At 54.6% G+C, this 23200-nt stretch overlaps 1 protein-coding gene across 1 annotated transcript in view; it reads right to left on the reverse strand.

The window, feature by feature from the left end:
• The window catches only part of PODXL (podocalyxin like), a 50361-nt gene extending 32844 nt beyond the window's left edge, over positions 1-17517 (reverse strand). Inside the window, exons 1-2 of the mRNA XM_026513470.4 lie at positions 17448-17517; positions 15421-15867 (exon numbers count right to left, since the gene is read on the reverse strand). Of these exons, the coding sequence (XP_026369255.3) occupies positions 15421-15867; positions 17448-17517 (517 nt within the window). The remainder of the gene's footprint in view (positions 1-15420; positions 15868-17447) is intronic.
• Positions 17518-23200: the final 5683 nt, after the last annotated feature.

The following is a 23200-nucleotide window of genomic DNA, read 5'->3' on the forward strand; positions in this document are numbered from 1 at the left end:
AACAGCTCCTCTCCTTTATCTTAACAGTGTTTCAGTGAAGAATTATATACATTCTGAGAACTGCACACATCACAGGTGTCGATGGAGCACCCCCTCCCCGGCCCCAGATCGCAGAACGGGACGCCCAATCCTGGAAGCCGGCTTGTTCCCTTCCAGCCACTGTCCATCCGCAAGGGTAAGCCCTCTTCTGACTTAAATATCATGGGCCAGTTTTGTGTCACTATCGATGGACGTCTGCGCCCGGCTTCTTGCCCTGGGCAATTTATTTGCACGATTCCTCCTTCTCGTGGCCTGCAGCTGTGGACTGCTCCCGCGCGGGGACATCCCACGATGTGCTCACCCACTCAACTGCTGGTGGGCGTTAGGGTGGCTCGCAGCACAGGGCCACTTGGCACGAGCTCACTGCAGTTCATGCCTTCGGCAAAATCTGTCTGCACTCACGCAGCGGCGTGCGGAGATGGGGCTGCATGGACAGGGCTGTTGCTGCAAGTCCCGCCATGTGTGGGGAAGGAGAGGCACCAGCAGGGCTGGCCCCGGGCCCCAGGTCCTGAGCCTCCCCATCCCGTGCCCACATGCCCCGCCCAACGGACTCTCCGGCCCTCCCCGTGTGGGCCACTCCACTCAGCCTGGGCATCCCAGTCTCATGCCCGCGCTGGCTAGCTGTCACTCCTATCTGGCTTTCAGGGGCTCTAGAGCAGCTCTGCTCTCTCCTTCCCTAGAAGACCGGCCTCAGGAGGCCTTAGTCTGCATGCGATTCTCAGAGGGGTGGCTCCAATGACCTCTGCAGTCTCTCCTGATGAGGGCACACCCGCATCCCACCCTCATCAGAAGCTCTCCAAGTGGGGGTCAGAAGGTGGAACCCCACCCCCACCCTGTACAGGACCGAGCTCCTCAGCAGAAAGCTTCTAAATACATTCTTTGGATTACTCATTATTCTAATTCTGTGGCTGAAGGCAGAGAGGTAAGAGGAGAGCTTGGAATTCAGTCAACTGTGCCACCAGAGACTGCAGCCCCGCCTCTGCCCAAGGCCCAGCTGCCCCCGCCCACTCAGAGGTCCCAGTCCTGGGCCTGCTGCTGGCCTCTGAGCCACCTGCCATGGCTGTTCCTCATGAGAGAAGCACGCACATGCTGACCCCTGCAGGTCTGGGGCAGGTGTTTCACGCTTCACGTGCGGGCAGCCAGCCAGGCCAGGAGAGGGGATGGGGCTGGGCTCTTCCTGAGCTGGAAAGACAGTCTAACCTCCTTAAAACAATACCCTTCCCAGGGCCTCCTAATCCCTTCAGCCGCTGCAGACCATGTGAATCCCGATCTGTGTGACCAGGCAGCGTGCCCGGGAGCTGCTAACCGAGTGCAAGCGGGCAGGGGAGATGCCCAGCCGGTGGAGCTCACCCCCCCGCCAGTGCCAGGAAGGGCTCCCGTGCAAAGGTCGGGACAACAGGACAGCACCCTGGGGACGAGACAGAGTGCCCTTTGGCCTGTCTTTCATGGGACCCCCTGTGCGACGTACATGAAGCCCCCACAATGGGAGGAGTGAGCTCTGCGGTATGAGACCCAGGTCCTGTGTTGAGTCTGAGGCCTCTGGGGCCTTGGTCTCCTTGTCACTCCAGGGAGACAGAAGTAGTTATCTTGGAACAAAATGAACACTTCAAAAAATGTGTAAGCTTTGGGGGGAAATGTTGAAATACTCCAAGTCTGCAGAGGGGCAGGTCTGGTGGGATGGGAAGCCAGGCTGGCAACCTTGCTGACACCCTACTGTGCGCTGGAGAGGCCTGGAAAGCAGGGCAGAGCGCTGTGGGGCCCGCTGGGCTTCATCAGGCCTGAGACCATGGGGCACAAGTATGGGCTTCCTCTCTCCGTACGCGGTGGCATTTTCTGCAAACCCACCCATCAGAACCCGCTTATCACATCACTCGAGCTTTTATCTAGCACTTACCGAGGCCTTATCGTACGGGCCAGACACTGAACTGAGAGCTTTCTGAGTGATCCCGCTGGTGTCTCCCACACCCTCTGGGGCAGCCCCATCATCGTGCTCCATGCAGAGCAGGTGGGACGGGCTGGGGGGGGGGGCGCGGGCAGGAGCAGAATCAGTCGGGGCTCCCATGACAACGAACCACTGCACAGGGCTCACACACGCCCGCACCCCATCGCTTCCCCCGGGACACCTACTGTTCTCTAAACCCCCGGGCACACACAGGCTTCCCGCCAAAGCACGCACACACTTGGCATCCAGCTCTTCCCTTAGTGGTCAGTTCGAAAACAACCTTGGTAAATATTTTTCCGAGGGAGCGCGTTGTCATTCCCACGCCACCTTCCCTGTCCCGAAGCCGTGAAAATAACCAGATGTGTACGGTTTTCTCCACTGCCCTTGGAGACCTCCGCCAGGGACCAGTAGCCGCTCCGGGCTGAAAACAAACAAGGGCCAGAAGCCAGAGGGAAGTCCAGCATAGAAGGTGGGACAGTTGCCTCTGGGAGTGGAATGAGAAAGTTCTGTGCGACGGGGCTTGTGAATTTCCCTGGGAATGACCGGTTTCCGCCTGCTGGAAGCTGAAGGTTAAGGCAGCAAGCAGAGCCTTCCAAATTTCCAAACTTTTTTTTTTTCTGCCCTGGAGAGAATTCTCCCCTTCCAGGAATAACACCTGCATCCTTCTCGCTGCAGAATAATCCACGTTAGTACATGTTCCCCATACTAAATGCGTGTGTGCTGGCGCCGGGGGAGCTAAGCCAAGACTCAGTGAGCTAGCTCCCTATTGGAAACCCCACTTACTCTGCAAAGCAAGTTAAAAATAAAGCCAAAGCTCCATCACCTAAGACTCACTGCGCGGCCCTAAGAAGTAGGGGAAGAAGCATGATGACTCCCCTGTCAAGCACAAAATCTAGACTTCTTTGGTGTTGAAGGACAGAGAAGGTCTGCTTGCCTGTGGGGAGTAGGGGGTCTGGTGGGGGTACTGCTTAAAAAGAAACAAACAAACCACATAAATGAATGTAGCTAAACAATTGAGGGCTAGCTCTCTTGCCCCGCCCCCCACCAAGGCCTGCAAGGGGGGGGGGGTTAAAAGCCACGTTCCTTTTAAACAAAGCCAAGTTGTCCCCCTGTGTTTGAGATGTTAGAGCTAGTCAAGGAAGCTTGGTTTCCTATGGGCTCCGCCTAGGGAAGTGAATCAAGAATCCCAAGCCAGCCTGGTTGGAGCCAGGTGTCCAAACAGCTGAAAACTCATCCCCGAAAAGTAGTCGAAGAGGCTTAATGACATCAGAGGGAGAACAGAAGGTGGGGGTGCGCAAACACACATACACATACACACACACACACACACGCACACACACGGATTTCAGGGCTCTTCTGTTCAGAAGAAACTTCCAGAAAAATGGCATGTTTCCCTTTGAAGCTTTTTGAGGTCAGGAAAGGGGGTCAGGTTTGTTTAGGTCACACAGGATTGATACCAAAGTCAGACCTGGGGCTTCAAAAGGCGTGGAAGCAGGGGAGGCAGCACCTCCTATCCCATGGCCTCACACGCTCCCATGCCCCCGTTCTTTCTCCCCTCTATTGTGTTACCAGTCGGGCTACCATGCAAGGTGGGTACAGACGGCAAGGCCAAGTTTGTCTGGCCACTCCTGGGCCCAGAGCACTAAGGCGTACCTAAAATGGAAGGGGCTGGGGCGCCTGGGTGGCTCAGTCAGTTAAGCATCCAACTCTTGATGTCGGCTCAGGGTCGTGAGATCGAGCCCCGCTTCGGGCTCTGCGCTGGGCATGGAGCCTGCTTAAGATTCTCTCTCTCCCTCTCTCTCTGCCCCTCCGCCTCCTCCACTCGCTCACTCTGTGCCTCAAAAGAGTAAATAAATAAATAAAAATAACAACAACAAACCAAAGAGGCTAGTTGGAACCTCAGGACTCCCAGATTTACCTCAAGACTGGGTAATTTACCACCGTCCTCTCGCCTCAAATGTCCCACCTGGAAAGTGGGTGCAGTCCTCTGGAGTGTGGCCTAACGCAAGGCCCCAGGACTTCAGAGACACTGGCCCCAGAGACTGTTGCTTTCTCATCTTCCCTGACAGCCTGGACTTCGCTTTTGCAGTGACGATATCATGCTGAACATGCTGCCGGGAAAGGAGCTGATGTGCACCCCGCAGCTGGGGAAGCAGCCGGGGAAGCAGGGGCCCGAGAGGCAGTGAGCTGCTGAGCAGTGGGGGCCACCATATGGCTGCGTCCACAGCCCTGCATGGCTGGTGGCTGAGCACATCCCCTGCTCTCGAAGCCATGCGGACCTCACTGTCCTCCACACCCCTGACTCATGACATCAGAACTGAGGGACCGTGACATCACTTTACCCCACCCCAGCGAGGGAGAAAGAGGCAGACTTCTGGGCACCGGGTTCCACCTTCTTCGGTTTCTAGAAGGTTGTGGTCCAGCTCCTAAAACAGGCTCTCTATCCGGCGGGGCACATATGCTCCTGGTTCCAGCCCCTGCTTCCCCTCCTGCCCCTGGATAGGGACAGAGGCAGCTGAGATGAAGAGGAAGGAGGGCCTAGGCCAGCAAGACCCTGAGAGCTCCCATGCCAGGACACCATGAACCTGTGCACACACCCTTGCTCACCCAACCTCCAGCCATCCCCAGGGAGCTCCCCGCAGCTCTCCCTCCTCCGGCCCTCCTGAATACATCCACACGCTTGCACCCAGTGCTATTTTCCCAGTTCTGGGACCAAAATCATCAGGCAAGTCAGGCCTTTCAGATCACTGGGAAATACTAAACAGGAGGGTCCTCAAGACCTCCTGGGCCAGCCCCTCATCCACAGATGGGAACACCGAGGCCCACAAGGACTCCGGCCCCGGGTGGATGGAGCCTCTTCCTCTTGCAAACCCATTTTCTTATTTTGCCTGCTCTTTATTCACCACCCACCACACAGGACCCTCCTGGTACGTGCACCATGCCTGCCATCAGCCCCACACACAGACGCACACGTAAGTGCTTGTGCACACCAGGGCCTCACAGGAGGTCCCAAGGGCCGCCGGAGCTGGTGTGCTGACGTGACTGCCCCAGAGTACCCAGGCAACTCAGAGATGTGATAGTGTGCGGTCAGGACCAGACTTCCAGATTCTCCCCGGGGCCTGGGAGTAAAGCCAGTGTTTTTCCAGCCAAGTGCAACTTCCCCGGGATGCCGAGGGGAGACTGAGAGCCGGCGGACAGGCTCCCACCGTGCCTCTCCCCGGGAGCCAGCTGTCGACGGCACCCGCTCTCTAGTGCCTCGGCCCCCTGTGGCCGCTGAGCAGCGGGAGCCAGGAGGACCTCAGGGTGAGAAGCAGCTCTGTGTGGGGACCCCTCCTTCCTGGCCAGGAGAAGGCATGTGCTGGGGACTGCGCCGACCGCACAGGGCTGCTGCATGCAAGTGCAGGCTGCTCAGCAGCGCCCCCTAGGGCTGGGGTGCGGGGCTACATCCGCCTGAGCAAGGGGACCTGGTGCTCCCCGCCCCGCCCCTGCGGGGATGCCCTCTGTGCCAGTTGGAAAGCACAGGCAAGCTTGTGACTCCACCAAACAAGAGGCACCCCCTTTCCACCCTTCAGCTCCCTGACGCCCAGAAGAACGACAGCCTGAAGGTGGATGAGATCTGCGTGTAACCAGGGCTGAGGGCAAAGCCCCAAGCACCACCATCTCAGGTGAGCTGAGGGAACATCCTCTGGGGCCCCCTTCTCCAAGCCCCGGGGGGGGGGGGGGAGACAGGATGACAGCCTCAGACTGAATTTACAACAGAAGTCGCAGTGCTGTCAGGAACAGGGACTCAGAGCAGCAGGGGCAGGACGGAGCACCACAGGGAAAGAGCCGCCAGAATCACCCGGCAAGCCACGTGTGCCCCCATCGGAGTGGAAAGATCAAATGCCAAAACGACGCACACCCACCGGTTTCTTAAGAATGCCTTCAACTTTCGTCTGAGAAGCAACAGCGTTGTTAAGTACCCACACGGGGCCGCGGTCCTGGAGTGAAACCTGTCCCTACAGACTCTGGCACAGGTGGCCTTTCTGTTGGCCACAAGCTTCCGTGTGGCTTCCTGCGACCCCTGCAGGAAGGAGGGCGCTGTAAGGCCGCATTTCCACTTCAGGGAGCTCCTGCGCCCGGCCCTGCGTGCCTGGTCCAGCTCCTGGGGGGCTTCCAGCACAGAGTCCCACACCCCTGGGTACCTCTCTGTCCTGGACAAACCGGGACAGGTGGTCCCTCTACTTTTACATCCGTATTTCCCAACAGATGTTCATGGAGGAGAAAAGGTAAAGTTTCCATGATTCGAGTGGTTTGGGGAATGCTGAGGTAAGCAAAAGCAGTAAGGGGCCTTTAAGATCTGGAAGCACTTAAGATCATAATAGGTACTGACTTTCCAAGAAGTGAGGGAAGAGCAGGCAGCCTTTTCCAAACTTTTTCGATCATGCTTCTGTTTTATTCATGAAAAACTTCCTATTCGTTTATCAAACATTTACTTAGAGCGTACCTGTTAATACCTTAAGGACTACTGGTGTTCTCTTCAGGCACAGTTTGAAAACACACCTCATTTTAACGAGTTATAAAAGTAAAACAACAAAGGCGCCTGGGGGGCTCAGTCAGTTAAGTGTCCAACTCTTGATCTCAGCTCAGGTCTTGATCTCAAGGTCATGACTTCAAGCTCTGTGTTGGGCTCCAACGTGGAGCCCTCCCCACCCTCCAAAAAAAGGTAAAAAAACAAAAAAAAACAAAAAAACAATAGGGTGCTAGCCCTCATTTACCATATGGGTAAACTGAGGCAATGCCCCCCCCAGGGGGATGACTGTGCAGAAAGCCAAATGCAGCTCTGTGAGTGGTTCCTATCTTCTTCCCACTTCTCGTCTTTGGGAGGAGATACTCGGTTCCCTGGTTTATACTTGCTGCTGGATTGCAACCTCCCGAAGCAGGGAAAGTGTAGAGATGCCCTCATGCTTTGTTGTCTGGCTTGGATGGTGCCACCGTGAGTCTGGCCCTGGAGTCAGGTAGGGCTGGGGGAGGAGGAAGGAAGCTAGTTACAGGGTGACACTCAGATCTATGGCCTGCGTGGCGGCAGGAGCCGCAGCGGCCGGAGGAGTACTGACCTCAGTAGAAGAAGAGCAGTAGGATGTTACTCTCCACCTTCCCAGTGTGACGGGCAGGACCCCGGGGGCTGGCAGGATCAGGGTCTCGGTGGCTTCAGAAAAGCCTTGCCTTGCAGCCTCGAGGGAAGGGCCGTGCGTCTGAGACGTGGAGAGAAGGCACCAGGTGGGAGCCAGGAGTGCGTGTGGCAGGTGGTGCCGGCCACCACAGCCCCTCTTAGCTGAGCCCACTCTCCTGGGCGAGCGTGGTCTATGACACGCTCACCCTGAGTGACCCGGCCGTGGGCCAGCGAATAAACGGGCAAAGTCTTGGCCCGGATGCTCCAGCTGGGGAGGGGGTGGCGGCTGGCTCCCTTTCATCAGCCTCATGCGGGGCGAGAGCTAAAGACAATAAAAGAAAAGAAAACCGAAACGTCCTGATGCTTCCTCTGTGTCCGGCACACCGATGCGATTGTCTTTACCCCTCACTCGTGGAGGAAGGCATTAAACCTAGTTTACAGCTAGGGAAACAGAGGCCCGGGAACGAGTGTGAAACCACAAGGCTGGCGAGGCCCGAAGCTCAGACTAAAATCCAGGCTTCTAACTTCAAAGCCTGGGGCCTCCTGCCAAGGATTTCAATTTTTCTTCTCTTTGACAGCAGAATTTTTCTCAAAGGAATTCTTCTGCGGAGACCTACCATTCAGAACAGATAAAAGCAGAGCTGCCCAAAGTGGGGGGGAATGAAGAGTCCCCCCCTAAATTGGCCTCCTCTTAGCTTTCCCCTCTCGGTGTACCCCAACCTCTCGGTGGCCCCCCAAGGCAGCCCCACAGAGGACCTCCCCCGGGTTTGTGAAAGCCACTGGCCTCCAGCTGCGGCTCTCATGAGATTCCGTGGACCAAACTCTTAAGATGGTGCCTCCCTCCACCCTGTACTTGCCCCCGCTGAGCTGGAAAGGGGAGGATCCAGTGTAGAAATAAATACTCCTTTCCCATTCCAAGGACAGTGAGGGGAAGCAGGTCCCCCAGGGCCAACCCCGGAGGAGGCTCGGCTCATGGGTGGTCCCCAGGGCACCTCGGCTCATGGGTGCAACTCCAGGCTCAGGGGCCCTAGTGGGAGGTGGCCAGGTTTCCTTGTGCATTGACAAGGAACTCTTCCATCAGCAGAGCAAAAGACTGGAGCCACCGCAAACAAGGGATAAGCTGAAACTGGCTTAGCTAAGGGGGGGCACAGCCATAGGCCATGAAGGACAAGTGCTTGTGTTCCCCTTGTGCAGAAGCAGTTGATCTGATTGGCAAGCTGAGGACTGGGCGCAGCTGCAGAGAAATCCCCAGTTTGCAGGGACCGAGTCTATGGTAGTATTTGCCAGTGACCTACTCCAACATCCATTCTTTGTGACTTTTTTTTTTTTAAGATTTTATTTATTTATTAGAAAGAGAGAGAACATGAGCAGGAGAGAGGAGGAGCAGCAGGGAGGAGGAAAAAAGGGGAAGGAGAGCAACAAACAGACTCCATGCTGAGCATGGGGCCCCATGTGGGGCTCGATCCCGCGACCCCGAGAGATCATGACCTGAGCCGAAACCAGGAGTTGGATGCCCAACCCACTGAGCCACCCAGACGCCCCCCATGGCTTCTCCATAACTGAACCACTGATTTTGGGCTAGCCATATGGGTGTCTGAAATAAAAATTACTCTTCCCTGAGGGAAGTATGCTTCCCTGCTTCCCTTGCAGCTAGGTGTGGCCACAGGACCAAGTTCTGTTCAACAAATGTCACTGGAAGTGTGGTGGGTGGTTTCTGGCAGGTACCCTCAAAAGAGCCACAGCCTTCTTGTTCTTTCTCCTGACAGCTGAAGCCCCAGTAGCCATCTTGGACCATGAGGCATCATGCTCAAGATGACAGATGCACTGTACCAGCCCTCTGACTGTCATGTGAGAGAGAACACTTCTGTCTTGGTCAGTCCACTATTTTGTAATGGCTAAGAGCAGTCAAATCAAGTTCTAACCACCAGCAGCCCTAACCTTCAACGGACGGTCCTCTGGGTAGGGGAAGCCTAGAAGCCGCCATCCTGTGGCACTCCTGCCTCCAGGAGTCCTGCTCCCCTTCATGCCCGGGCATCCATCCCTCCTGGGCCCAGGGCCAGCCCTGCCAGCCACCTGCCTCTCTTCTTCTGGAAGTGGACAGCACGGAACTGGCATGTAAGACTCTGGGTTCTAAACCAGCCCCGCCACTGACTCATTCATTCATTCATTCACTCGTTCCTTCATTTCTTCCTTCCTTCGTTCATTCAGCAGTTACAAAGTATCTACTATATCCTAGGTCCTGTTCCAGGTGTTGCAGCAACAGCACTGGACAGAGGACCTCGCCCTCATGGAACTTGTCTACTCAGGGGAGAGACACACGAAGAAAGAAATGAGTACATACCGGGGGATGAGTGCTTTGGGGAAAATATGCAGAATAAGGCAGTGAGGGTGTGTTATACAAGGCAGCCCAGATGCCCTCTCTGAGACGGTGGCCTTCCAGCAAACAGGGGACAGAAACGAGGGAGGGAGACATGGGGGTATTTGGGAGAAAAGCCAGTTGTGTCACCTACTACAAGTGTTTGGTGCTGTGCCTCAGTTTCCCCTCTCTGGAATGGTCTGTGAGATAAAAGCTGTCCCAAGACAACCTCGTGCTATCTTGGCTGGAGACTATGGTTCAGCGAGCATGTTCAAAGCAAGTTAGCATGGGAATTGGCCTGGATGGGGACCAAGGGGCCCCATGGACAGAGCTCTGTGAATTTCAGGTACGAAAGGGGCCGAGGTGTCCAAAGTGCCCTCCTCACCAGGCCTAGCTTCCCCACTGTCCTTTCTATGCTGAAAGGTACAGGTGAGATGGTTGTGGGCTCCTGGTCAGTCCATGTGTCTCCGGGGGCCTGGCTCTGGGAGGGCCCCCAGCATCCCAACCTGGGGCTGCCTGGCAAGCCTCAGTCAGTCATTCCTCAGAATTCTCTTCCCCCTGGGCCGAGGCACACAGCCTTCCGGCCATGACAATTGGCGGACGGGGTGCCACCCAGCGCCCTGGCCATAGGGAAGTTCGAGGTGGCTGACCCGAGGGGGATAAGGCTACAAAGGAAGAGAGGGTGGTGGTGGTTTGTCAGGGAAAGGGGTGGGGACAGAGGGAGGATGGGTGGCCAGGAGGCTGAGCAAAGCTGGGGGTCTGCGCTGGCCATCACTAGAGTGGTACAGGGTGGGACCACAGCCCAGGGCCAGTACAAGGGCTTGGGGCGGGGGCATGTGGGATGGGCCGAATGTGTGCACCAGGCATCCAACAAGCATTGCTACCAACCGTGTGTTCCAGATTCTGGCTGGAGGCTGTAGTCACGGCTGGGGCTCCCAGGCAATGGGAGATACAGTACAGAGTAACCAACATGGTGGCCAGCACTTGGACATGGTAGGGACAGCCTTTGGAGAGCCTCACTCCGAGTGATAAAGTAGCTCCAAGCCTCAACCCTGACGATGGAGGGATGGGGAGAGTCTGGGCACAGTATAGCATTGTCACCATCATGAAACCCTTTCTTAAAAGGGTCTTAATGAATTTCCCCAGTGCCCAGGAGAGAATTAGCACAGAAAGGCGTGGTCTAGTTCTATGGCCGCAGACCCGCGCACACACCTGTCCTGGGGCACCGTCACTGGGAGTCACTAGGACTTGGGCAAGCAACCCCACTCCCCGGTCTGCATTCCCTCATCTGCAAAATGAGTGGGTGTAGAAGAGTTTCAGAAGGCTTCCCAGCTCTAGAATTCTGTGTTCTATGATCTTCTGGGTTATTTAGAAGCAGTGTGGAAATCACCCTTGGCCAACGGATTTCTATTCTGAACAGCCTACTTGAAGGGGTCTAACGGTAAATGCTGCTGCAAATAGGAACAGTATTTGTATCCTCTGTGGAGATTCTTTCGAAGGCTTTCCGTAAGGGAATACCTACCGTCATGAGGCTTGTGTGGCCCAGAGTCACAACCTCCTTGATCTTCTAACATCCCCATGACAAGGAGAGACCCTGAGCAACTTCACCTGTGTTCCTGGGAATGGGATGTGACAGGAAACACTGCCAACTGAGCTCCCAGCCCTGCGTCATACCCTCAGGCGCAAATAGGAAGCAAGCCCAGAGCTGAGGATAGAGCTCCCTGGACTCTAGGTGTGGGGAAGTTTCCAGGCGGGCTGGGGCTAGGGCTCGGGCTCATGCTGGGGCTGATGGGCAGGGGATGGGCAGAAGAGGGCCATCCTCTGTCTCCAATATGCAGCTTCCATTCAGCAAGCTTGCAGAGGGCTCCTGGGGCCTCTACACGGTTGATGTGAAGAAGCAAGCTCTTATGAGGAGAGAACCACCTAAGTCCCAACCCCCTTCCCAAGAAGTGCAGTAAGCTGTCCAGAGGGTACCTCCCACTTTCCTGGGGAGTGGAGGGCCTTGAGCTAAGTGCCGAGCTGTCGTCACAACAGCCACTGGTCCGGTCTGGGATCCCAAGCCCGAAACCAGGGCCTGGGCTGATTCCCCTCAGGTGAGTAGTGCAGATAAAATGTCCAGCCACTGCTCAGTGCCCATTGCTGCAAGGGGCCCTGGAGGTAGAGACAGCTGCTGCCCCTGCCCTAGAGGGACTCCCAGCCGGAAGAGACACCCAAACGTAATCTGCTTCCATCTAGAAACCAGGCAAGGCTTCTCAGCAGAGATGATACCTGAGCACAGACAGGATTAAATCTCTAATCTTCCCTGCAGACGGATTCCAACCAGGTGTGGGGGGCCCCTTCCTCTCTCAGCTTCCAGAGGGCAGAGGTCTCAAACCCCACCCAGCAGGAGCCCCTCCTTTCCCTTCAAACATGGATGCCTCAGGAAAAGGTAGATGTGGTGCCTCTGTCCCCACTTCTGTGCCCTGGTGACTGCCGGAGGACACCCCTTCCGACAAGTGCCAAGCCCCCCTCTTCTCCCCCTCCTTGGGGGGCCACCCCCCAAAGTTCTGGCTGAGATGCCACCTGGGAGCTCTGTGACCCCCTACCCCTCCTCTTCTCCCAGCAGCTAAGACCACTCTGCTCCTAACCCCTCACAGCTTGCTCACTCTTGCCTCAGAGCCATGCCCAAGCAGCACCATGCTAGGAATACCCACCATCCCCTGACCTCATCCCATGGAACTTTCTCTCCGGGCTCTGAAAGCTCACCTCCTCCCCAAAGCCTTCCCACAGCTCAATCCATCTCAAGAACCCGCATCATGACCCCCAGCCTGTGTCTCCCCTCCACCCTGCAATTCATTCAGCCCCAGGCAGCCTATGAAATGGTCTCACTACCCCACACTTACCCTTTTTTAAGCTTTATTTATTTATTTGTTTTTATTTATTTATTTATTTATTTACTTGAGAGAGAGAGCGAGAGCACACAGCAGGGAGGTTCAGAGGGAGAGGGAGAATCCCAAGCACGGTCCCCATGGAGCACAGAGCCAAACACGGGGCTTGATCCCACAACCCCAAGATCATGATCTGAGCCCAAACCAAGAGTTGGACGCTCAACCGACTGAGCCGCCCAGGTGCCCCCACACTGACCCTTTTTACCTTAAAATCCCTGTAAAAACCCCCACCTCCTTCAGGGAGCTTTGCCTAGTTCACCACTACCCACATCTCACCACTGTTTTTGCACAAGCCTCCTTCGCCCCCACCCTGTGGCTCAAAAGCTTCAGCCTTTGCTACTACGTATCAACTGCTACCCACAACCATTAGCAAAGTCCTGCTGCTCAGCGGCCTTAGACCCATCGAGTTCTCAATACGCATGCTTTATTCATCATCACAGCGAGGACTGATGGAGCTCTGACCGTGAGTCCAGCGCACTCATTCCCTATGTTCTCTCACAGCTTCAGAGCAACCTCCAAGGTAGCTTTGTCATTATTTTATGGACGAAGAAACCGAGGCTCAAGAGGTTCGCTCTTTTGTCTACAGTCTCGCGGGTGTGTCTGGCCCTAGGTCTGAGTGTTTTCCACCACACCGAGCCACCTTTCCCTTCCTGGGATTCACCCATGGAATGACTTGATCGGCCCGATAGTCCAAGTCAGCCTGTCCTTTCAGCAGCTCACAGGGCAGAAAACCCCAGACATGTTACATAATGAGAAACTAGAGGTGCTCTCTTCTCTTTTATTCTGTCTTACAGATAAGGAAACTGAGCTCAGAGGTACAATTGGCCACATGGTTCAACCAAACGAACATCAAACCAAAAGTACTGAAAAGAGGTCTGTCTAATGGTCGGGCCCCTAGGTTTAATGCTGCTTACGCTTCAGGCTGCGTGATCCGCCTATATTGAAAGGTAAGCTCCATAGGAGACCTGGGTGGGGTAATTCCTTTGTAAGGAGACTCCACTATAACCCCTTATTGTTTAGAATTGAATCACAGGATTCCACCAGTTTGGGGGGATTACACCATCCTTACTGACCCCTATAGAAAGGTCTTAAATCAGCTCAGCCACTGAACATCACGCCTGCACCCCCCAGCCTTTTCTGCCTCAAGGTATACAAATAATAATAATAATGAGACTCCCTTGTGCTTTACATGCTTCCAAACACTTACCTTTATCCCTTATTATATATCACAACAGCATTTTAGGGATTGGGCACTAGGGGCTTGCACAGGCCAAGAGACTTGCTGGTGCGGATGGGAAGGCGGTGCTGGTCATTGTTGTTTACTTGTTTCCCATGTCTCAAGCTCCTTCCACATGCCATGCCCCGTGCTAGGCTTGAGGAGGGCTTCCTGGAAGTGGCGTGGTTTCTGGGCAATGCCCAGATGCTAGGGAAGGCAGTCCCAGCCTTGAAGCCAGCAGTGAGTTGGGCTTGGAGCTTTTTCCATGGGTGGCTCTGGAGTACCTCTTAGTGCAGAACAGCCCCTGGCCTCTCCTCAAAGCTCAGTCTCTTTAGGCTCTGGCACATGGGCAGCTAGTCTCCTAGCTTTCCTGGGGAACTAGCCTATCATTCCTGACACAGCCCACCTCCCTTCTGGGTGGTGCTAAGAGGCCCTCTCCAAAAAGGTGCATGTCAAGACCCACGCTGAAGTCTGGCTGCTCTGAGAGCACGGTTAGACTCCAGCATCTTCTCAGTCCTGCAGGTTGTGCAAATGCGAGGTGACTGTCATCCTCAGAGCCATTCAGACCAGTCTTCACACCACAACATACCATCTGGGACCACACCTTTGCCCAGTGAAAGTGCCCTTTCCTTTTAAGTCGAGCTGCTGGAGTGTCAGGGCCTCCCACAGTGGGATGCTCACACCTGCTTGCCCCCGGAAAACCAGCCCCTTCCCACCGAAGGTTCCATGCGGTGCAGAGAAGAGGCTGTGCTGCCATTTTATCCTACCCTGCCCCTAAGAGTTCAGCCCCAGATGCCAGGGCCTGCCAGCAGCAGGGTCCCTTCCCTCTCTGAGCTGTCACCAAAGGCCTCCTGGCCCCAGGGTAGGAGCACCACCTCCACTCTTTCTCCTCGCAGACATGTGCTCAGGTGGGCCACAAAGAAATGCATCTCTTTCCCGGGGCTGACCCGCTGTTCTTACGGTCATGGGACACCTGCTTGGCTGCGTTTGTGGTCACCCCTTTGTCCCCCTAAAAGGGTAACATTTAACCTTCAGAAAAAATATGGGGTTTTTTTCCAAGGTGCACCCAAGCTTGTTTCATGAGACAAGTTCCTGTTTATACAAGAGCGGCTGGGTCTCACCTTCCTGGCCATGTGCGAGAAGGGAACTGTTTTCTTTGGTAGCATAGGAGACAGGTTTCCAACACAGCCAGGTGTCTCGGAGACTGCGGAAGATCCACTTACTACCCTTTTACCTGCCCCAGCACAGGCTCAGGTGAGCCGAACCGCACACACTGCTTGGAAAAACCTCTCTGCAAATGCGGAGCACATCGCCCGCGTGAGCCGTAACCAGAGGCTTGTCACCTGCTTCAGAGACTTCCTCGGAGCTTCCAGCCTGCCGTGCTTCTGGAATCAACGACTACACAATACCGTTGCTCATTCCCTCCGACACCGAGAAAAAGAGTGATCAGACTTGGGGGGTCCCGGAAAAGCGTGGAGCCTCGCGGTGCCCCAGGTCCCCGCTCGCTTTGGCCGCAAACCCATTCATGGCCGGCGCGCCACTGTTTGCCCCACCACAATCCACCTCCCACTCCATTGGCATGGAGACCGGGGACAACTCGCGCGCGGGCCCGGCACCTGCAGTGTTCTCCGGTTTGGAAGCGGAGTGTATGGTTCAAGGTCAGGGCTCCGCGTGTGGCCCCAACCCAAGGCGCGCTCAGGAGCTGCTCGGGGTCCCGCCACGAGGTGCGGCCCGGCCGGGGGCGCAACGGCACGGTGGGGTCGCGGCGGAGCACGGGCCACCACTCACCTCCCTCGGAGAGCGACCGCAGCGGCAGCAGGAGCAGCAGCAGCGCGGAGAGCCCCAGCGCGGAGCGCGTGAGCGCGGAGCGCATCGTGTCCTGGCCTCGGGCCTGGAGCAGGTGGCTGCGGGTCCGAGCGTCTGAACGGCGAGAGCGTGGGCGCCGCTCAGGGAGGCCTGGCTGTGGCTCCGGCGGCCGGGCGGTGACCCGGGGTTCCCGAGTCGCGCTCCGGCGGCCCCTCCTCGCGGCCGCTGCGGCAGAGCTGGGCTGAGGCGCGGCGCCAGTCGGCGGAGGAGCGGCGGGTGGCTGCGGCGCGGGCTGTGTCTGCGCGGCTGGGCCCGGCCGGCGGCTGCGGCGACTCCCGTCCCGTCCGCGCCGGCCCCCGCCCCCTCCTCCTCCCCCAGGAGCGCGCGGGAGGCTGCAGAGGGGCCGGGCGGGGCGGGGCGGGGCGGGCACTGGGCCGGGAACAATGAGCAGAGGAGGAAACTCCGCCCTGGAGCGCGGCGGGCGGGGGAACGCGGGCTGGCCGCGGGATCCGGGCGAGCGGCCCCCGGGCGGGCGGGGTGGTGAGTGTGTGTGTGCGCTCGGGGCGGCCGGGGGGCTCCCGACGCCGGACCGCTCCCCCGCCCGCTGGTGAGCCCGCCCCAGCGCACAGGTGTCTCCCGCAGTGCTTCGGTGGGGATCCGGAGGCACCCCCGACCCCGCCAGGGCCCTCGCACGCCCAAATCCGGAGCAAGGCGACCCCCAGCCTTGTGTGTTCGCCAAGGATCTTTCGAGGCCTCCGGGCTGCGGCGCGTTGTGCTGCAACTCCAGAGAAGCACGTCTCCCGACTGCCAGGTGCAACTCACCTGCGGGCGGGCCCGCCTTCCGCACCACTTGCGAGCAGGTCTGCGCTGCAGAGTGTGCGCTGGGCAGTCTGGACTAATTCGTTGCTTCATCTTTCCAAGCCTAGGTTCCTCACCTGTGAAATGGAGGTGATGGTTTTAAAAAAGAATAGGACTTTTTGAGGGAAGAATACGTGCCCGTCTGTGTTCTCAGGGCTTTACCGATATTATTTCATTTACTCTTCACAACAGCTCTATTTTTAGCCTCATTTTGCAGACAGGGAATTAAGTCAAAAAGAGGTTAAGAAATTCGCTCAAGACCCAGGAACTGGTAAGTGGCATACCTGTCTCTGAGAGTAGTTTGGAGAAATAGTTTGCACCCAGTGCCTGGCAAATACTAATTGCTCAACAAGTATCAGCTACTATCCTTATTCTTGCTGTATAAAGAATAAAGATTTAGGGCTCTGGGGGCAAACCCGATTTGGGTTCCAAATTCGTTTGTGCCCACCTAATTAGTAGTTAAGACTCTGGCAAGTTACTCTCGGTACCTCAGTTTTTCGCATCTGTAATATAAGGACCACATCACCAATCTCAGGGGCTTGCTATGAGATTTAACTAAGACAGTACGCGACGAGCACTTAACCCAGGACCAGAACACAGGATGAAGCGGCTGGCATTTGATGTGACAGTGAGAGAAATCTGCCTACTTAGGATGGGGGTGGGAGTTGAATTCCATAAACCGAGTTAACCCCGTGAAAGAACAAAGAAGAATCCCCTTTTTTGTTGTTGTTTTTTTTTTTATGTTGTTTTGTTTTTGCAAAAGCTGTCGGTGGGGATGTGGGGAGGAAAACGAAGTTCCCGGAGCCCCTGCAGAGGAGACGCAGCGGCGGCGCCTGGGCGGGGGGAAGTGGGGTGAAGTGGCCCTAGAAGGGGAGGGGTGATTCACCCTGGAGGCTGGGGGGGCGGGGGAGGGGAGGAGCAGCATGGATCTGGCTCACGAGACTCCTGGGGTGATAATCTGGAGTGTCTTTCAGATGCGTCGGGGAGAGAAGGACGGTGCCCGGGACCTAGCCCGGTTATAGGGACCTTGGACTCCTTGAGCCCCTCCTGTCGGCTGCACGCAGGCGCTGTCCGATTGGCTCAGCGTCTCTGGAGCAGCGAAGGAAGCTCTGGAGCCCTGGCTGGGGGTTCCTGCCGGAGCTGGGCTCAACCTTGGGAACGGCTGACCACGCTGTTTTCATCGGGAAGTTTCTGCAGGATCGTTCTGACCCTGTTTTCCATGCCGCATATGGGAAAGACAGAGGGTGTTCCCTGTAAATACCGTGGGATGTGTGTGACTATCATTGATGTATTTTAGTACTGTTCGCCTAATATCCATGTCAACAAAAGCTTGTTTCTCTGTCTGAAACCAAGCAGTACAATGTAAAAACTGGGAATTAAAAACTTTGCATTATATGCTCTCTGATTTAAACAGTGCTTTGCACTCTGATGAATCAATTTCTCTGGAAACCTGTAAAGGAACATGTTAGTTTTGTAAAGGGAGAATGTATATTTCAAAACTTGGGGCATTTTAAATTCCCAGGATTTGGGATCAGTCCAATTACCAGATCATGCAAAATTTAAAATGAGAGCAGACATCCGGGTTTAGGAAACAGGACCTGTTCTTTGTAACTGAACACTTAGCAAAATAAGAATGCTCTGGACCCTCCCAAGTATCCAACACCCTGCCCCCCCCCCAACACACACACACTTATGCACAATGGGACTTTCAGGAATAAGGCCCGAAGCTGGCTGGGCTTACAGGGGTCACCTATGGTCAGTGAGCAGATCTGTCCCCAGGTAACTGGCCTGTGTCCTTAGTCCTATTTAGCAGCTTGTTCCCACTAGCAAGCTCACTGGCCCAGATCACCTGAGCTTAGAGTGGAAACTCAAAGCATTTTATAAATGCTATTCCACAATCCCTCTGGGATTTATTACATGTTGGTTATATTTATGCGTGAGTTAGCTCCCCTAGAAGATTTTAAACTTCTTAATGTGGGGTCTTTCTTATTCAACTGACACTTTTTTCAAACCACCCAGAACAGCCTAGCACATCACAGATATAGATCCAGATATAGATAGAGATATTGAATGCAAACATGAATGCCACCTGGGAGATATTACACAGGGGCGTATGGCACAAGGTTTAAAATGCTTTTTCCCATAGTTCCTGTTAAAGTCAGGGGGCATGATTATGGGCTCCGCCTGCAATTCAGTGACGTTGCTGACCACATTCTTAAGTGCAGGTTTGGTAAAGCCCTCCTTGTCCTCATATGAAATAACTTTAATCCCCAGTCACAGCATCTCAGTTGACGGATGGGACGGAACCTCAGCCACCACACCCCCAGTAAGAGACAAATGCATACATTTACCATCCTGAGGCCACAGCACCTGTTCACAGGTGCCAAGGATGCCCTTACTTTGGTTTTCTAACCCCTGACCTCCAAGTTCCTCGGGGGCCCAGAGTTGTATTTCATTCATCTTGGAATCTCAGTGCCGCGTACAGGGGCACCTGACTCCACGAAGGAGGCTAAATAGATAAAGAAGTGATTGGATTGTATCTACCAAATTGTATGATTCTGTGACTATCAGCTGGGGTTCAGGTTGGGCACCTCTCGCCAAAGTCATGCACCTAAATATGATTATTCATCAACATCTGCTCAAACGTGCATAGCATGTGGGGCTCTGTGCACAGTGCTGAGCAGGCGAACATGACTGTTCAGCCCCTGCCCTCTCAACACAAACACAGCTAACGTGCCATAGAGGCTATAGTAAGTTCATGAGCAGCCACGGAAGAAGCACAGAGCAGGACAGGCTCCGCGTGGGCTGGGGAGGTCAGGGAAGGCTCCTAAGGACGACAGAAGGTCTCACAGGAGGAGTGAGATTTCACCAGGGGAAGAGCAAAAGGGCAGGTATTTCAGGCTGGTGGAGAAAGGAGCTGAGAACTGCAGGTATTTTGCCTTAAGCAGAGTGTAGACGCGAGACTGCAGGAGGTCACAGTACTGGGAGAGGCTGGTGTATCTGTCCCTGCCCCAAAGGGCCTGAGCTCAGCGGTGGTGGGAGGGACAAGGAGGGATCCGACGCTATAGAGGGACTTGGGAGGCAGAACAGATAGGCGTTGGCGACCCATGTGGACTGTGAATACCCATGGGGCACTCAAGGGCCACGTCTAGAAGTTACATCTGACGCTGAAGCTCAGACCCGAGAAAGGACTAGAAATCGAGATTCAAGAGCCACTGAGGTGCAGGCAGGAGTTGTAGCCATGCACCTAACTGTGATCCCCTGAATTCCCAAACACCTCAGATTCAGAGAGAGCCTGGGGCCCAGTGGGTGTTCGAGCCCACCAGCAGCCGCATCACACGGGAAGAAAAGGCCAGGAGAGTTGGGCTGACCTGTCCCCACTCGCACAGCTAGTAAGCAGAGCTGGCTCCAGGATCAGAGTAGCACTCAGGCCACTACTGTAACCCGGCCTCTTGCAACCCTGTCAAGATTATCCGCATTCATGCATCTGTGTCCTGGGCTGTTGCTCTCTCAACTCAAAAAGCCTCAGGTCCTATGGCAGGAACAAAAGAGGATGAGCTGGGGAGATGGAACCGGGGGAGGGAGACTGGAGTCAATTCCCAATTAAGCTGGACTAAAAGAAGCCCAAGCCATCATGAGCTTCAGCTGTCTTCGTGACACGTTCGCGTTCGCCCCAATCTGCTTTCCAGTCTCATCCCCCATGGAGCTCCTGACCATCCCGTCCTGCCTCTGCCCCCGCGGGATAAAAACAGAATGCAGCCAGCTTCCTCCACCCTGGAGGCTGACCAGGGCCAGAGCAGGGCTTGAATAGTATCGTGGAGCCATGCCTGTATTCTGGGCAAGTGCTAAACACTTTACTCTCCTAAAATGACTTAATCTGCCTGCTCAGCGGGGAGTCTGCTTCTCCCTCTGCCTCTGCCTCTCCCCCTACCCCACATGTGCTCTCTCTTGCTCATACACTCTCTCTCTCTCAAATAAATCAATAAAATCTTTAAAAATAAATAAATAAATAAATAAATAATAAAATGATGTAATCCTCATACAACCGGAGAGGGACATATATTACCATCACCCCATTTTGCAGATGAGAAATCAAAATCTTTATTCCCCTGGCATCCACCCGAAGGCAGATGGAGCTCTGCTACGTGGCCTTCCTCTCTGGGGATTGACCTGCACGTGTCTAGTTTTCCTGGTGAGCCCTGAGCTCCTTGAAGAAAGAGCTGTGTCCTTTGGACCCCGGGCACCCTCGGCAGCTCCCAGCTCTGCATCTTGCACCTTCCCCTCCTTCCTCTCCTGTCTTCCCTCCATCTGCCACCAGGGTGTTATCCTCAGAATCAGGTGGGATCCTGTCCCTCATCTGCCCACACTCCTGTCTGCTTCCTGGTGAACAAAATCCAGGACACAGCATTCAAGGTGTCCACACTCCGGTCCTAATGAAACTTGCCACCTTCTTCTCCCACTGAGGGGGACAAGGCTCTTCAGATTCAACTGTGACACTCATTTTCACCTTTGAGTCTTTGCCTTTGTTTCTCCTTGTGCCTGGAATTTCTACGTGTCCCAGGTGGGAAGGCTCCCATGTCCTGCAGCCCTATTCTGGTCTGACCTCCACCTCTGAGGTCATGATCACGCCTCCTCTGGGTTCCCATTGCCTTGAGTTGATGCCTTCATTCGCTGACTTTGAATGGTTTTTGTGAGTTATAGACACATGCGAACCACAAGTCCTTTGAGGGCAAGAACGTCTATTTATTTGTATGTCCCTTCCATAGTTAGCATGGTTGAATAGTGGTGCTTGATAATAAAAACGATGTGAAGAGCGCCTGGAGTCCGCTGACCTTACCCCACGTGCTAGGGCTGAGCGACGTGTTTTAAGTCCATGAGCCTCATTTGTTTTTAACTGATTAGGAAACCGAGGTGTTTATGGAAATTAAGTAACTGGCCTAAGATCACCCAGTTATTAAGTAGTGGAGTCAGGATTCCAATCTGGCAGCCTGACTCCTAAAACCACACTGAACCTTTACTATTCAGAGACTGAATAAATGCATGAATGAATAGTGATATTCATTATACTATAATTTTGCCTGCTGTGTTTCATAAACATGGCTAAGATGAAATGTCTACCCCTGGGCCAATCTAGAATATACAATGCAGTTGCAGCAGAGTACCAGTGTCTCTCAATTCGGGAGATGACTGTTCACCCACACAACCCCTCCTACACTTGTCAAAACCCGTACTTCCCCGCATCCCCAAAGAAGGCCACCCCACTCAAAAATTGACATGGCCTGACTACAGGTTTCAGTCACTGAGACTTCATTATTCCCAGAGCTGTAGACCGTGCTTGCATTTAAGTGAAATACAGCAAGAACTTTTCACTGAATCACATCTCAAGGCTACTCACTCCATCTGCAAAAAATCAGAATTACTGCACACACACCCCTGCCCCCCACAGTGTTTTAAACTGCTGTGCCCAGTTCCTCCCTTTCACGCTCCAAGGATCTTGGCTGGGATTTCTAATGGTTTTTAGTCACTCTCTCTGGTCACTTGATTCACAAAACCCAGGTTTATACCCAGTGGATATTACTTCTGCTTCTTGGCCTTAGGTCTCCAAGAAAAGTAGCTAGTCCAAGCGTCCTTCTTCCTTGCCACGGAATGAGTAATACACACCGTGACCCCGCGGGGACCCACAGGCACAGGGTTGCAGACCCGTGAAGGTAAACAAGCTGGCCCAGATATGGGTGAACGACAGACACGGGACAGGGCTGGAAGCAGTGCCGGAGGTTCCCATGACTTCATTCACCTCTGGGGCATTGTCCTTCCCCTGTCACCAGGGCTTGTTGATAACATTTACACACTCGGTGAACAGCTGGGGTTGTGTGATCTGCCTCTGGGAAGCAGGGAGACAGTGCAGAGCCCAGAGCCCAGAGAGGGCAAGTCTACACAGGGCTGGCTATGGGCACCGAAGACAGAACGGAACCTCCCCGCCTCCCACAATCACAGACTCTCATCGCAGAGGCCACTTGGGAATTCCTGAATGCTCAGATTGGAAGGAATCCTGAAAAGCATGGACCAAGAGGCTTGAATAAAATCCCAGGTCCAGAGAGCCTTAGAGTGTAAGGAAGGGGTTCTCCCCTGACTCCTTCTGTTCCTTCATCGCAGGGATGGTTGGTGCATTTCTAGATTTTTTTTCCTCTGTGTATGTTCTGGCCTTCCCGCTGCATTCAGAGCTCCATGAGGCCACCGGCCTTTCCTCTGTGCTCACTTTTACATCCCCAGGGCCTAGCACCGTGCCTGGTCATAGCAGGTGCTTGGTAAATACTGGTTGGATACATGAATCCATCTCCACAGATAATTTAAAAAATTGTATTTCTATTCTTTGTTCTACCATCAACTAGCTTATGATGTCAGGAAACTCTCCAAGTGTTAGTTTCCTAATCTGCTAAATGGGGTAAAAAATATCTACCCTAGGGGTGCCTGGGTGGCTCAGTTGTTAAGCGTCTGCCTTCAGCTCAGGTCATGATCCCAGGGTGCTGGGATCGAGCCCCGCATCAGGCTCCCTGATCTGCTGGGAGCCCGCTTCTTCCTCTCCCACTCCCCCTGCTTGTGTTCCCTCTCTCGCTGGCTGTCTCTCTCTGTCAAATAAATAAATAAAATCTTAAAAAAAAAAAAAATCAGGGGCGCCTGGGTAGCGCAGTCGTTAAAGCGTCTGCCTTCGGCTCAGGGCGTGATCCCGGCGTACCGGGATCGAGTCCCACATCGGGCTCCTCTGCTATGAGCCTGCTTCTTCCTCTCCCACTCCCCCTGCTGTGTTCCCTCTCTCGCTGGCTGTCTCTCTGTCACATAAATAAATAAAAAATCTTTAAAAAAAAAAAAAATCTACCCTAACTCCTTTTCAGACATAATTCCAAAC

Source organism: Ursus arctos, unplaced genomic scaffold, assembly GCF_023065955.2.
Source record: "Ursus arctos isolate Adak ecotype North America unplaced genomic scaffold, UrsArc2.0 scaffold_3, whole genome shotgun sequence".
Classification (NCBI taxonomy): Eukaryota; Metazoa; Chordata; class Mammalia; order Carnivora; family Ursidae; genus Ursus; species Ursus arctos.